At 39.9% G+C, this 12,954-nt stretch overlaps 1 protein-coding gene across 3 annotated transcripts in view; it reads left to right on the plus strand.

Annotated features, from left to right (window-relative positions):
- The window catches only part of LOC110987381 (photoreceptor-specific nuclear receptor-like), a 30,348-nt gene that overhangs the window by 2,941 nt on the left and 14,453 nt on the right, over positions 1–12,954 (plus strand). Inside the window, exons 1-3 of one of the 3 annotated variants that reach the window (XM_022250071.2) lie at positions 5,440–5,701; positions 7,443–7,718; positions 12,074–12,397. In XM_022250071.2, the coding sequence (XP_022105763.1) occupies positions 5,683–5,701; positions 7,443–7,718; positions 12,074–12,397 (619 nt within the window). In that variant the 5' untranslated portion in view covers positions 5,440–5,682. Of the gene's footprint in view, positions 1–5,439; positions 5,702–7,442; positions 7,719–12,073; positions 12,398–12,954 lie in introns of those variants that run through there. The other 2 variants (XM_022250072.2, XM_087142943.1) reach the window with 2 other exon arrangements.

The following is a 12,954-nucleotide window of genomic DNA, read 5'->3' on the forward strand; positions in this document are numbered from 1 at the left end:
GCCTTATTGCAGATAAAAACTTTCCGTTTAGGGCAACGTTTGATCTGGGCGATATGTTATATTAAAGACAACTGTACTAAGATCTACAATGCCCTCGACAATTGACAGTTTTTTTTATCAAGTCAGGCATGTTAGTAAACACAAGATCCAGAATATTACTTGAGTTACCTTGGATCGCTTCTTGTGCTGGAACAGTCCATGTTCTTCAATAAGGGACGCTCATTTACCCGCAGCGATTGAACTATATCCATTTCTTGACACAATTTGATGATTGTCCCAGTTTATTGTTGGAAGGTTAACATTGCCAGTAACAATAATATCATGCGTGTTGAGTTCTGGTAATTCCAGTTTAGTTCATCAATCTTTTCTCCCTGCTGATCATCGGAAATTCGGTAAAATGTTCCTATAATTATAGGTTTTTTTCCTTTGATCTGAGTTTCAGTCCAGATGCATTCACAGTCGGTTTCAAGATTTGTTATTTGCGTTGTTATAAGGTTATCCTTGGTAGCGTAGAAACCCCTCCCGCAGTATTGAGTGTCACACGAAACGTGGAGGGAAGATTTCGTTCCTACTGATGAAGAAGGATCAAGCCAAGACTCAGTGCTGCATATTACATCTGGTTTGTGAATTTCATCTAGAACTTGGACATCTGCTGCCTTTCCTTTAATGCTTTGGCAATTGATGAGGATGCTTTTGAAATTCCTTTTTTTGCTCGTGAAGTTGATTTTTTCTTCTTTATATTTTGACGAGTTTCAGTATCATTGGAAAAATTCCATTTGAGAGTGCATCACACATAATGAAATGAATTTGACGTGAGAATGCCTGAGTTGTTGAAAAGGAGTCCGAGAAGTTGAAATAATTACACGGAGGACGAGCCCACGATCATGACAAATTTATCAATGATTCATAACTCTGATCATGAATGTCGCAGCAGCTGGTGTGTATCCTTAAGTTACAGCGATCACACTGTACTGCTTTGTGGCCCTTCAAAACATTGCCACGACAGATTCCACAAGGTGCACAGCATTTAGGACAAAGCTGTGAGCGTGGTGAAAGGGGTTTGGTTTTGTATCTTTATGTACTCTGGACGTGATATTCCTGCACACTTGATGTGTAGGAATTAGTTGCATTCCTAACATAAAATTTTAAGTCCATTTGATTTAATTGTCTTTAAACATTCTCCACAGGTTTTGTTATATTCTAAGGTCATGGGTTCATTTCCACGTCTCCAGATGAATCAAGGCTCAAACAAAGTAGAGAACGGGGTTAATGTCTCAATGATTTGAAATTAATGATCCTGATAAATATCCGTGTCTTATGCGTATCACCCTGCGATGAGTTCCCAGCTGGGATCGTAAATGTATATGAAAGCATTACCATGTCAAGTAGGCCTACATGAATCATTGCATGATTGCTGGAGATCCACTAGAATGATGACAATCAATTGGGTGTATACTCGTATATCCGTGGTTGGTTTCTTGGCTGGTAATAAAGTAAAAGGAATTAAAAATAATCTCGAGTAACACAAACAGTAAAATGGTACCATCGAAGTTGTGCCGTGTGCGATAAATACACGCCGCCATGACACATGACAGTCACTCAATGTGTAAAAAACAACTGCGTCACATTAATTTAATTAAAAAGGTCCACAGATCCTTAAAAATCTGCAGGATTCTCTAAAAACAGAAGTCCAAGAAGTCGGCAATAATCATTAAAAACAAGTAGGTCCTTAGAGGTAAAATCCCATGTAAAAACGACACGTTCAAACGAAAAAAGAAGGAAAACACGGCCGTCCGATCCACACGCATACACAAACACGACGTTTAAACACGAACACATGACGTTCAAACTCACAAACACAACGTTCAAACTCACCCACATGTTTGCCTGTCCGCTTTAGAACACCATATGCACGAATCAAGCAGGAGCTCAAAGAATAATTTGCCTTTTATTCTTCGTTACCGAAAATGAATTTACCATAAACCATTGCAAGGGTGCAATACTGCATGTACTGTGTTATGTACATGTGCAGTACATGTTCTGTACATTACACTGTACATGTCAGTGTTCTGGCGATGACGTCATCCATTCAGCCTGTGAGCGCGAACGGCCAAAAAGGGAAGATTTTGTGGGCGGGGAAACGCATGATCTACTTAGGGGGTCACAATTAATGGGGTAAACATTAAAGTTATGAAGTTTTTGAAATGGTTAGATGTGTATTGTTATTTTGAAATACTTCAAGCGAACTAAATGTTTTCAATTTCTATTACTTTTAAATATTCAGCATCCAAATTTACTGGGCTAGTCGCATAATTTATGTTAAACTGCAACTAGCGAACAACAGAGGAAAAGTAAAAGTAGAAAAATGTATTACCACTAAATGTTCGTTCTGCTTTCAGATGACAGACAGGTACAAAAGTAAGAAATTGCATGTTTCTAAGACGTAAAATTTGCTTTTCTACTATCCTGCTAGCAGAAAAGCAGATGACCATTTTTCGTCCTCCGTAGGTATGTATTATGTTGGCTGGGTTGGTCGATGTTGACTTGGCTAAGATCGAGGGCCCTACACACATCAACAGTGTGAATCCAGATTGAGTGATTAATGACTGTGTTGGCAAGTCGTTCGGTCATCGATTCAGCAAATATTACCGTGCCATATCAGTGTTCCCCGCCCAACATCTGGATCAATATCGATATTGTGCCATATGAAGAAGAAAAATACACAGAATGCAAATTGTCAGTTGACTGTTGGCCGGCAGTGTGCCCAGAATGACAAATTTGGCCGTTGGTTTGTTGCTGGCATTTGATGCAAAAAAGATAAACTAGATTATGCCTGCAATGTAACGCGATAGGCAAATCAGCGTATCAGGGCCATTAACCGATTAGCATGCATCAAGCCAAACGTTAATGAATGTAGCCGTCAATGGTGAAATTTCCCTCCAAAATAGGATCGATCACCGGTTGTGAAAATGGGCGAGTCAGAATTGATAGAAACTGAAAATGAACAGTTCGGTTACTTGTTGCTTGAACGTTTGTGAGAGAAATACTGGACTACAGTTAATTCCATAAAACAATAAATCCGGGCTTCTCTATATGACGTTTATATGCAGTGTTTAGCATGTGCATGTAGTTAGATGGAAATGAAATGTAGATAAAATGCAAAATCGTTCCCAAATCACCAAATGATGATGATGATGATGAATCCCAAACTTGATATTCCTCACGTTCACAGGGCAGTGCCACGTCATGGAGATTTCTAAAATGATTTAACGTCATTGCCACAAAGATAATGGTGCATCCTTGCTATCCGTGTCAGTGAAATTCAGACTGTCATGGTTGTCTCTTCATAACTATTGTCAAGCGAAGTCCATGGCCATTGGGAGGTTAGTGTGAAACAACAGAAATAAATTGAGGTTAGGTTAGTGTGAAAAAAAGAGGGAAAGGGGTGGTTATATGCCCTCTTTTTAACACACAGCAAAGTTCTCTTATAAATCCGAGGAACGGTTTCTCTCAACTAAGAAGTTCTCAGGAAAATGCCATTCAGTATTAAAAGCAATCTTGTGAGGGTGGGCTTGGGCTGGACTCAGATTGATATGCGTTGCTGAACCCAGCATCTGTGTTTAGTATAACTTTATGGGACGTCAAGTATTCAATAAAAAAGTGGCTAATTCATACTTTTCAAGAGTTAACAGGTCTTTATCTTTGTTGAAATCCTTAAAGTAATGTGTGAGAATAGTGGGACATAAAAGAGCACACTATAGGCCCTAAAGTTTGTGAGTCCGATCTAAAAGTCAGAAACGGTCCACATGCTTTTCTCTGCCATGCACAAATCCTCTCGAGGGGCAAAACAAAGAAATGAAATGTGACTATTTCACACAGCCGCAGTTAAATGTGCAGTTTTATCACCAGATGGCAACACATAGCTACGCTACTTAGTAATAGTTATGCGATAACTACAGTTGATTTTCATCAGACTCGGCAACTTGACTTGAGCAAACCCTGTGAGTCGACCCTTCGTCGTATGCAAATGACCTGATTCGGGAAAGGTTGCAAGAACCTAGACTTTGCAAAGCACAACTCACCAGCCTTATATGAGTTTCCCAGCAAAGTCTCTATTTTCTATGTTCCATGCCCAAAATGTTTTGGCAACTGCCGAAAATTTGGTTCTGGATCCACCGTTGACAGCAATAAGGGAGAAGCTTCTGCTGCTCGAGGTTTTTCGAGGTGCATATACCCCAATTTGCATATACCCCAATTTGCATATACCCCAATTTATTACGCATCATCCATTTCATGAGTGTCCAGTTTTGTTGTCTGTTTTATAAACTTTAGATTTTGTCTTGTTTTTTCTTGTTATGTTTTTTATTTTCATTTCTTAATGAGGTATTTTTCTTTTTCATACTTTTTTATTTGAGTATATTTTATTCCTTCTCTGGATTGTATCTACGTGTTTGTTTTTATGAATTAGCATTTTCCCTTTTTGCAGTGGTCGATACGCCCACCATCACGTCAGTAAGACAACGCGTGCCTGATCACGCGCAGCCATGAAGCTGACATGGACGCAACTCTAAGAATTCCCTGAACCCCAATTCAAGATCAACTTGATTGCAACTGCAAACAAACAAAAATTATTAAATACGCAACAAAATGGTAAATTATCTTGTGTATGTTCTGTGGCAACCAGAAAGCTAGCATTCAGTTCACAGATCGCGACACGGAGATCGCGCGAGCGATTCGCTCCACACGGAACTTCCACCTGGGTAGTTCTCACGCATTTTTTTGTTTGTGGAGGAGGATACTTCGTTAGACGGCTGTTGCATCAGTTGAAAAATTGAGGGCCATTCAAAATGTGTGGTTTAATTGTTTAATTTTCCTTATTTTGGTCGCACTCATCCCAAATATTTGATCTTAAAATACTGACTTGCTATTTAATATAAACCGAATACATGTGCAAATATGTCCCGTCCAGGGACATTGTGGTGAAGCTGTGAATCTTAATTCCGCTTTATTTTGATACGAAGTTACAAAAGAAAATTGGCACATGGTTGCGCAGTACTGGCGAGTTTATTGAGCTTTTTTATAATTGAATATAAATATGTGTTTCAGTTTTTTTGTTGACTTTTTTTAATCAAAAATTAAAATGGCCACCAATCCCAGGCAGTTGTCTAGGGCCAGGCTACGTAGTCCGGAAATCGGAAGCACTGAAAATGGAACTTTTTATGCATGTATAAACAAACAAACAAACAAACCAACAACTACTTAAAATGTATATGTATTCTCTTTGAAAATTGTAATGGCTTACAAATTCTTACGGACGATCCCAAGAACATAAAACAACCGCCACTAACTTCTGGTAGCCGGCTGTGCTGTGTGCGGAATCACACATGCATAAGCTATAAGATCCTATTGTTTTTATAATGCCTAGATTATCAGCAATATCAATTCACCCAAAGCGCGCATAAAGGACTCTGTGTTCAAAGGATCAGGTGACGTTGAGATCGGTGGATTGGTGAACCGTAGTACATCTCTATGGGCAATTGCCTATAGCACAATTCAATTAGTTGTTCGGTCCCTTCACTGCCACCGACAGTCCGTGAAATATCGGCTGAGGTTGGCTTGCACTGTTCAGCTGGCACAAGGCAACTCCACTTGTTTGCACGGATTGACTTGTGATCGTAGTCCATGGAGAAAAAAAATCAAGGTAAGGTTGTTTTTTTATGGTTGTTCGTTTGTCTTGTCACTGTACTTTTATTCCTCTTTTGTTAAGTGTCGTGCTAAATCTACAGTTTTTTCAAAACTAAATCCCCCTGAGATTTTTGCATGATTTCGTTGGGATAATGCTGTGTTCCTCTACGTTGGCTATCTTTTGGGTTTTTCGTTCTCGTTCAAAGCCAATAGGCGGTGGGCACCGTATATTGTAGTCTTTCTTGTCTGAAATGCCAACTTATAAATGTTATTTTGTCGTAATACAAGAACAACCAGAACACAATTTTATTTACACCGGTATAATATCAAGAGCAGATGCGTGTCGTCGAAATGTTAAATAAATTTGTTATCTTTGTTGCGTAAAATCAACTAGTACCTCATTGTTGAGGGTTGAGCTCATCCGCTTTGCAAAAATAGCTGGAGTGTGAGAATTTTCATACGTCGTACATGTGTGGTTTTGATGTTGAAAACGATCGACGGCTTTATACAGTAAGACTTCTCTAATAGTTCGCTTGTGCTTGCTTCTCAGACAAATGTATTGACAGAGACATTACCAATTTTTCCAACACAATGTCGGTTCCAATTGCTGGTTTGGCTGACAATTTTGACTGACTTGACTGGATGTTGATCGAGGTGATACTGGTGTGGACGAAACAGTGTCAGTTTGGCTGAGACAGTTTCGGCTTGACCGAGGCAGTGCCGGTTTGACGGAGACAGTGCCGGTTTGACGGAGACAGTGACGGTTTGACGGAGGCAGTGACGGTTTTACAGAGAAAGTACTGGTTATAGACCAAGACGGAGTCCCACCTCTGCGACCTGGGTTCGAATCCAGGCCTGGATTTGCTGTGAGCAAACAAATGTACAAAATTGGGAAAATATTTTTGAAAATAACTCAAGAAAGTGCAACAATACCATTGTAAACAAGGTATGCCATATGTGATGTTTCATCATCGTTTCTACTTGTCGAAAAAAATTAACAAATTTTCGGTCAAACCCCTTCCCCTGGAAAAATTTCTGGATCCACCCCTGGAATCCCACCTAGGTCGATTGCATATCCAGCGGGGGGAAGGGGCCAACTTGAAGAGATATAAATAAAATAATTAAGACTGCAGACAGTGTCTGAGTGACAGACAAAGTATCGGTTCGACCGACACAGTGTTGGTTTGATAGCGGAAGCATTGGTTGGACGGAGATATTGTCGTTTTGACCGAGACATTGTCGTTTTGACCGAGACATTGTCGTTTTGACCGAGAGAGTATCGATCTGACCGTGACAATATCAACTTGAATAAGAGCGCTATTGGGCTTGTTGGCAATAAAATTTTCCTAAGGTATAAGTGTACTGGAAACACTCAATTGTCGTTCTTCGCATCATGTAACACGTACCTGGTTTAAAATGAACTGCAAAATATCAGTGATTCATTTGTAATTTATCAAACACGTATTTAACCATGATTAAACATTTCACCCGAGCAGTAACAGACCAAAATCCTAATTCCTCACACTTTTGACTTTAAAGCCTTCGTGTTTAGTCTCCAACAAAATTCTGGTAATAAAAACATTTGTCTTTATTTTATAACATTTTATATCATTAGAAGCTAAATTATCTTCTTTTTATTTAAAAAAAAGTTTGGGAAAACTCACTCTCGTGTACATTTCCATTGCAAATCATAATGACGTCAAAGACGATATGTTTGATAGTTTTCCATTCTGTGGTATTATTTCACCGTGTTACAGCCTTGCAAGACCCGTGCCTCATTCTCAACTCGCCCGTCATGTCATCCGGCAAGAAACCCGACATTCTGTGCCAGGTCTGTGGAGACCGTAGCTCGGGCAAGCATTACGGCGTCTTCAGCTGCGATGGTTGCCGTGGGTTCTTTAAGCGAAGCGTCCGGCGTAACATGGCCTATGTCTGCAAGGAGAATGGGTCATGCGTAGTCGATCTTACCCGTCGAAACCAGTGTCAGGCATGTCGATTCAAGAAGTGCGTGGAAGTGAACATGAACAGGAACGGTACGTTGGATTATTTTGACAAAACTGGGAAAATCCACAGTGGGATAAACAAAGGGCTTTTCGTCTTCTTTCTTATTGGTCTTTGCCTTGTAAAGGAGGAGTTTTGTTTTGGTTTTGGCATTAGGCCTAGATTGCAATGTCTTGAAGTATCTTGGTATACAACGTTCCAATCCATATACATGTAGTACCGATTATTTTGTTTAGAATTGAAATTGTTGATTAAGTATCAATTCCCTTTTAATGAACTCCTGTGATTAAAATGAACAATGCGATTTTCAGCTGGGTTTTTGTAAAATGTTTCCTTGACTGTTCCTGTTCCTTTTACGACCGATAACCTTAACTCCAAAATGCCACTAAACTTCTTTTGCAGAGAAGGGCAAATGTCATGTGGACATGGGTAACTCCACAAAACGTCTTCCCTTCCTGGATCGGGTGGACATCTCTTGTTCACTATAGTCCATATATAAGTTTAGCACACATCCGCCTACAAATTTGCTTAACTTTCTTGAATCAGTTAACATTGAAGACGCCTGGTGTTGTACTTCACTTTCTTGACGGTAGACAAACTTCGTTAACTGTCGTAATTTTGATTAAATATAGGGCCAGTATAATTAGCATCTCACAAACGGAAACGAATACTTTGACTAAGACAGCAATTGAATTTTTTTATTGTAACTGGCACCAACTGAAGAACCCATGGTCGTTTGTGATAATATAGTGCATATGGAATCAATGCGTATTAACAATAAAGAGATTGCATTGCAGAATAATTACCAGTTCCCACTAAAACAACATGTCCTCAGAAAGAAATGCTGAGGATTCAGAAATGCAAGTCAGGAGAGGTGCTGTTTTGAATATTAATCTAGTTCTGGTTAAACAATAATGTCATTGCATAGGCGAGGGTGTGGCCTGCTTTGACAAAAGGAATTCGTTACATGAAGCAAGAAATAGAATGTCTTTATCTCAGGATGTGAGGTGGTCAGGAGTTATTGTAACACAGTTCGTCAAATCGAATCAACTGAATTTAATCAAGGAATTAATTCATGTCAAAACAGCCATAGTTTGGAGGCTGGGCAGCGCGCAATCCGTATATGGGACGTATCGTTTGATGATATTCAGCCCATTTCGGTCATCAAAGGCAAATTACAGGAATTATTACAGAATTATCGAAATATCGTTTCTTTACGAGGAACAAAACATCAGCATTAATGCCATTAGATGTATACAAAACAGATCGCCCGAAAAATATATATTAGAAAAATAAGAAAAAAGTCATACGACAGCTGCCTATTATCTGTTTGATTAAAAATGGATTATATTGCACGTCATTGTCGGGGTCCCGAGTCCATCACTAGAGCGTCGCGATCGAAGGATGACTTTGCTGTCCTGTTTCAATACAATGGCCTAACCGTCTAAACCATTGATCAACTTGTAATAAGCCTGGGCTCACAGCAGACAATGAGGTCGTATAAAAACAAAAACCTGTCTCCCATCAGACCTTGAGCACGCGATGTAAACCAATTATTACCTCAGAATTTTCTCAGCTGTTTTGGTGCTTATGGTGTTTTGTTCTAAAAGCTAATGACCAAAAGGATAACATCGTATTAAAACAAATATTTCGTTGGTTGCCTCACAAACTGACGTGTCGTGGATAGTTGCTGCACCACCAAGTCTATGGACAGTAGGTCACTTAGTGCTGCAACCAACGAAAATGCATCTTCGAGATCTGGACAATTAGGGTTTGTGGGTTTCCGTGTCAAATTAGTAAACTTTAACTCCAAGTGGCTGGTATTGCAGTAAGTTTACTCACTGTTGTCAGTCCAATGGTTTGTACATGAATGTTGGACTTCAGGTTCCACGCTTTCACAACTCTATATAACGCACCCGTACATTCATGTGAGGTTACTTCCTACTGGAAGTGGTCTATTTGGCCTACGCAGTGTGCATGTGATGCGCTTTTATGCTCATTTCCGCGCATCCTATTGAATATTTCGCCCTCGACAGAGGCTTAGACGAATTACGGAGATTTCAAACGGATGGATTACGTTTTCTCCTTTCCTCCTGTTTGGGAACTTCTTCTCTTTAAAGAAATCAAACTTTAAACACTAATAGGCCTAATTGCTTGCTTACTTTCATATCGAAATATTGCTCACTCGTATAAATCAAATGATGATCCCCTTTTTGTATTGCTAACCTGAGGGTACATTTACATTCGCCCCAAAACGGACGATGCGTTTGTCTAATCTATTAAAATGATACCAATAAATTTCTATGTAATCCTCTGTTTTTGGACCACGAATCCCGACCATGCCCGGTTGTTCAACCAGTATCCATTAGTAATCTGTTGTTTACAACGGCATCACAAATTCTGATGTGCTGCAAATACTGCAAACACAACTGAAAAAGACCGGGAAAGATAAATTACGATGTCTGAAGAAACTCCAGCCTCGTACTCCAGCAAACTTCGACTAAAAATATTTCATAATTGGTATATGTTACAAGATGTTGCAAGCTGGTTTTGCTTGGCCAAAGTTTCGTGCTCTCGGCAACTTGTAGACATCGGCATCGGATGGCATTTGGTGGCGTGTCCTTGTCCTTCAGCTGGGGGGGGGAATGGTTCAATAAAGCATCGACGCCAAGTAAAAAAAGGCGCTTCGGCCTGGCAACCTATTACATGTACCACAGCGCAGTTTTGTGGACCCGCTCAGTGTTTGCTTTCTCTCTGTATCTATTATTTTCCAATAACAGGCCATCGTCATTGTTGGCCTTGTTCCGATATTTAGGTCAAGCCAGTCGAGGTTTGAAAAAGCTGGATAAATAGAATAGTGATAACTACGCCATTGAACGAAAAGAATCAACAAAACAGCTTCTGCCACTACGTCTGACCCAGAAAAGGAAAAAAGACAAGAGAAATGAAAAAGAGGTGAAAGGGGATGGAAATCACAAATTTACTTGAAAAAAAGAATCGAAAATGCCCGCATTCCATCATGAACAGTCTTCACTTTGTTGCGGATGAGTGCTTTGCCACCCTGACCACGCTGAACTTTTTTCTCAAATATATGTACATTCACCAGCTTGTACATTCGGAACATTATTTTTCACATGAAAATTCCCATGGTTTGTCGTTCTGTTTGCATGATGGGTGGTAAAAGAGCTTTCCAAACTAGAACCCCAGGGATGTAAAAACCAAACCAAACAACACATTTTCTAAAGCCCTTCTACACTTTTTGTTTGTTTGTTTGTTTGTTGGGTTGTTTGTTTATTTGTTTGTTTGTCGGTCGGTCGGTCGGTCGGTCGGTTGGTTGGTTGGTTGGTTGGTTGGTTACTTTTGGTCTCCCATGCAAGCTGCACTCCCCTCAGTCAAAGGCCATGGGTTAGGTAGGCGGTTGTCGCTCATCAATCGATGGATGGTGGACTGACAGCTGCCTGGTTGTCTGCTCTCTGCAGAGAGAGAGGAGCCGACCAGCTGTTGCTTCCTACGAGATCGTGAACGCCCCGAAGGACTATCGGTCGACATATTGGATTTTCTGATGATATTTCGAGCTTTTCATTGTAAATTTCATTGGAACTGCGAGTGTAGTCGAATTAGTGCTTTGATGTTGTTTTTATTAGTATTTATTATTTTGGTTTCGTTTTTAAAGTTAAGCACACGCTTTCTTTTTCCATTTTAACAAATTGCAACTGACTTTCATATCATATTCAACCCTTTTTGCGCAAATATGATACAGTATATTTAATTAATTAAAAAGAGCACGTAATTTAGTTCTTCGAGCAAACGATCGGAAAAATACGGCAATCGGCAATATACGAAAATTATCAGTGAAGCTCATTTCAGTTCGCGCAAGACTTGGCCAAAGAACATTTGTTGACTGAATTCAGAGCAGGGGCCTTTGATATAAATAGGAAAAATAAAACAAAAGGAGACGAAAAGGGTATAGAAAACAAGGATGGAAGTGTGAAATTTGCCAGGCTGAACTTCTGTGAAAATGCCTCTGAAATGTTCATTTACAATGTTGATAGTTTCTTAGCATTCTTCTTGGAATGAAATATGCTTTCTTCCTAGTTGTGATTTAGAGGCACTTGGCCGTCCAATCCGGTTCGGTTCGGTCGGTTGGTTGGTTATTTCTGGGGGGCGGGGCAACCCCCCCCGGCGACGCCCATGCCCTGAACCAAACTTGTTTGTTTTCACCTTGTTTTAGTCAAGTAGGTTTATTACTTTTCGAACAGTGCGAGGTTAACCAGTTGGGTTCATGCTTGTTCGGTCATTTTTGCTTGTTTGTTTATTATTTCGGGGTTTTGTTTGTGTTTTTGTTTGTTTGTTTCATTTGCTATTTTGATGGCCATATTTGATCCAGCAGCTGTTCAGCACGAACGAGCACCGCGATGTTATCAGTACAACCATCACAGCCCTGATAAGTGCGAGCCCTCAAGATCGAGCAAAGAGGACTACATCCCTTTGACACCACCGACTGGCATCTTCAACCATGATGCTCGCCTTTCAGGCTTCGCACCGGTTGCCTCAGATTACCCAACCAATTTGTCTCCGCCAATTCTCGCGGATGTGTTAGCGCATCCGTTTTTGCACAGCCTGCTGCTAGCGGACCGTGCCTTTGATTTAAGGCAGATGACCTCTATCAACATGCAGAACAACGGGGCTAGGGCTCATCACCGCGAGACAGGTGATTCATCTTGATTTTTGGAGAAAATTAACATTTGTAGAATCAACATCTAACCAGTTCATCAGAAAATCTAAAAAGATAGCTAAAACGTGTAATCGAAGATTCAGAAATGTTAGTTGATGTTTTCACTCAAATGTTTTCTTTATTTTGACTAGCCCCTGAAAAGTGAACCTTTCTTTCATGTAGCATAAATTAATACTGTTTTCAATTAATTTTTGAAAACAATTTTTGAAAGGTGTACAGGAAAACATTATGGGTAATCCAAATGCATACCATCAGCGGTAAGGGTTTGGACATCACCTTAAACCACAAAGCTGCTTGTTCATTTTCTAAAGCATAAACTTCTAAGATGCCTGAGGGTCAACAGATAAGGTCCGATACCCCCACTGGGAAGTATACTTCAGCTTCCCTTCTTTTTTGTTTTGGGTTATTTTTTTATTCTTCTTTTTTCTCTTTCCAAGTTCTGGAGTTGGCCATTCGTCTTTGATTTAGCTCTGTTTTCCAGCATTTCTTTGTGTGTAAAAACGAACAAACAAAACAAAACTGTTTTCTCTTAC

The sequence above is a fragment of the Acanthaster planci genome, linkage group LG11, assembly GCF_054643075.1.
Source record: "Acanthaster planci isolate LZ-2023a linkage group LG11, COTS_SCS, whole genome shotgun sequence".
NCBI classification, from domain to species: domain Eukaryota; kingdom Metazoa; phylum Echinodermata; class Asteroidea; order Valvatida; family Acanthasteridae; genus Acanthaster; species Acanthaster planci.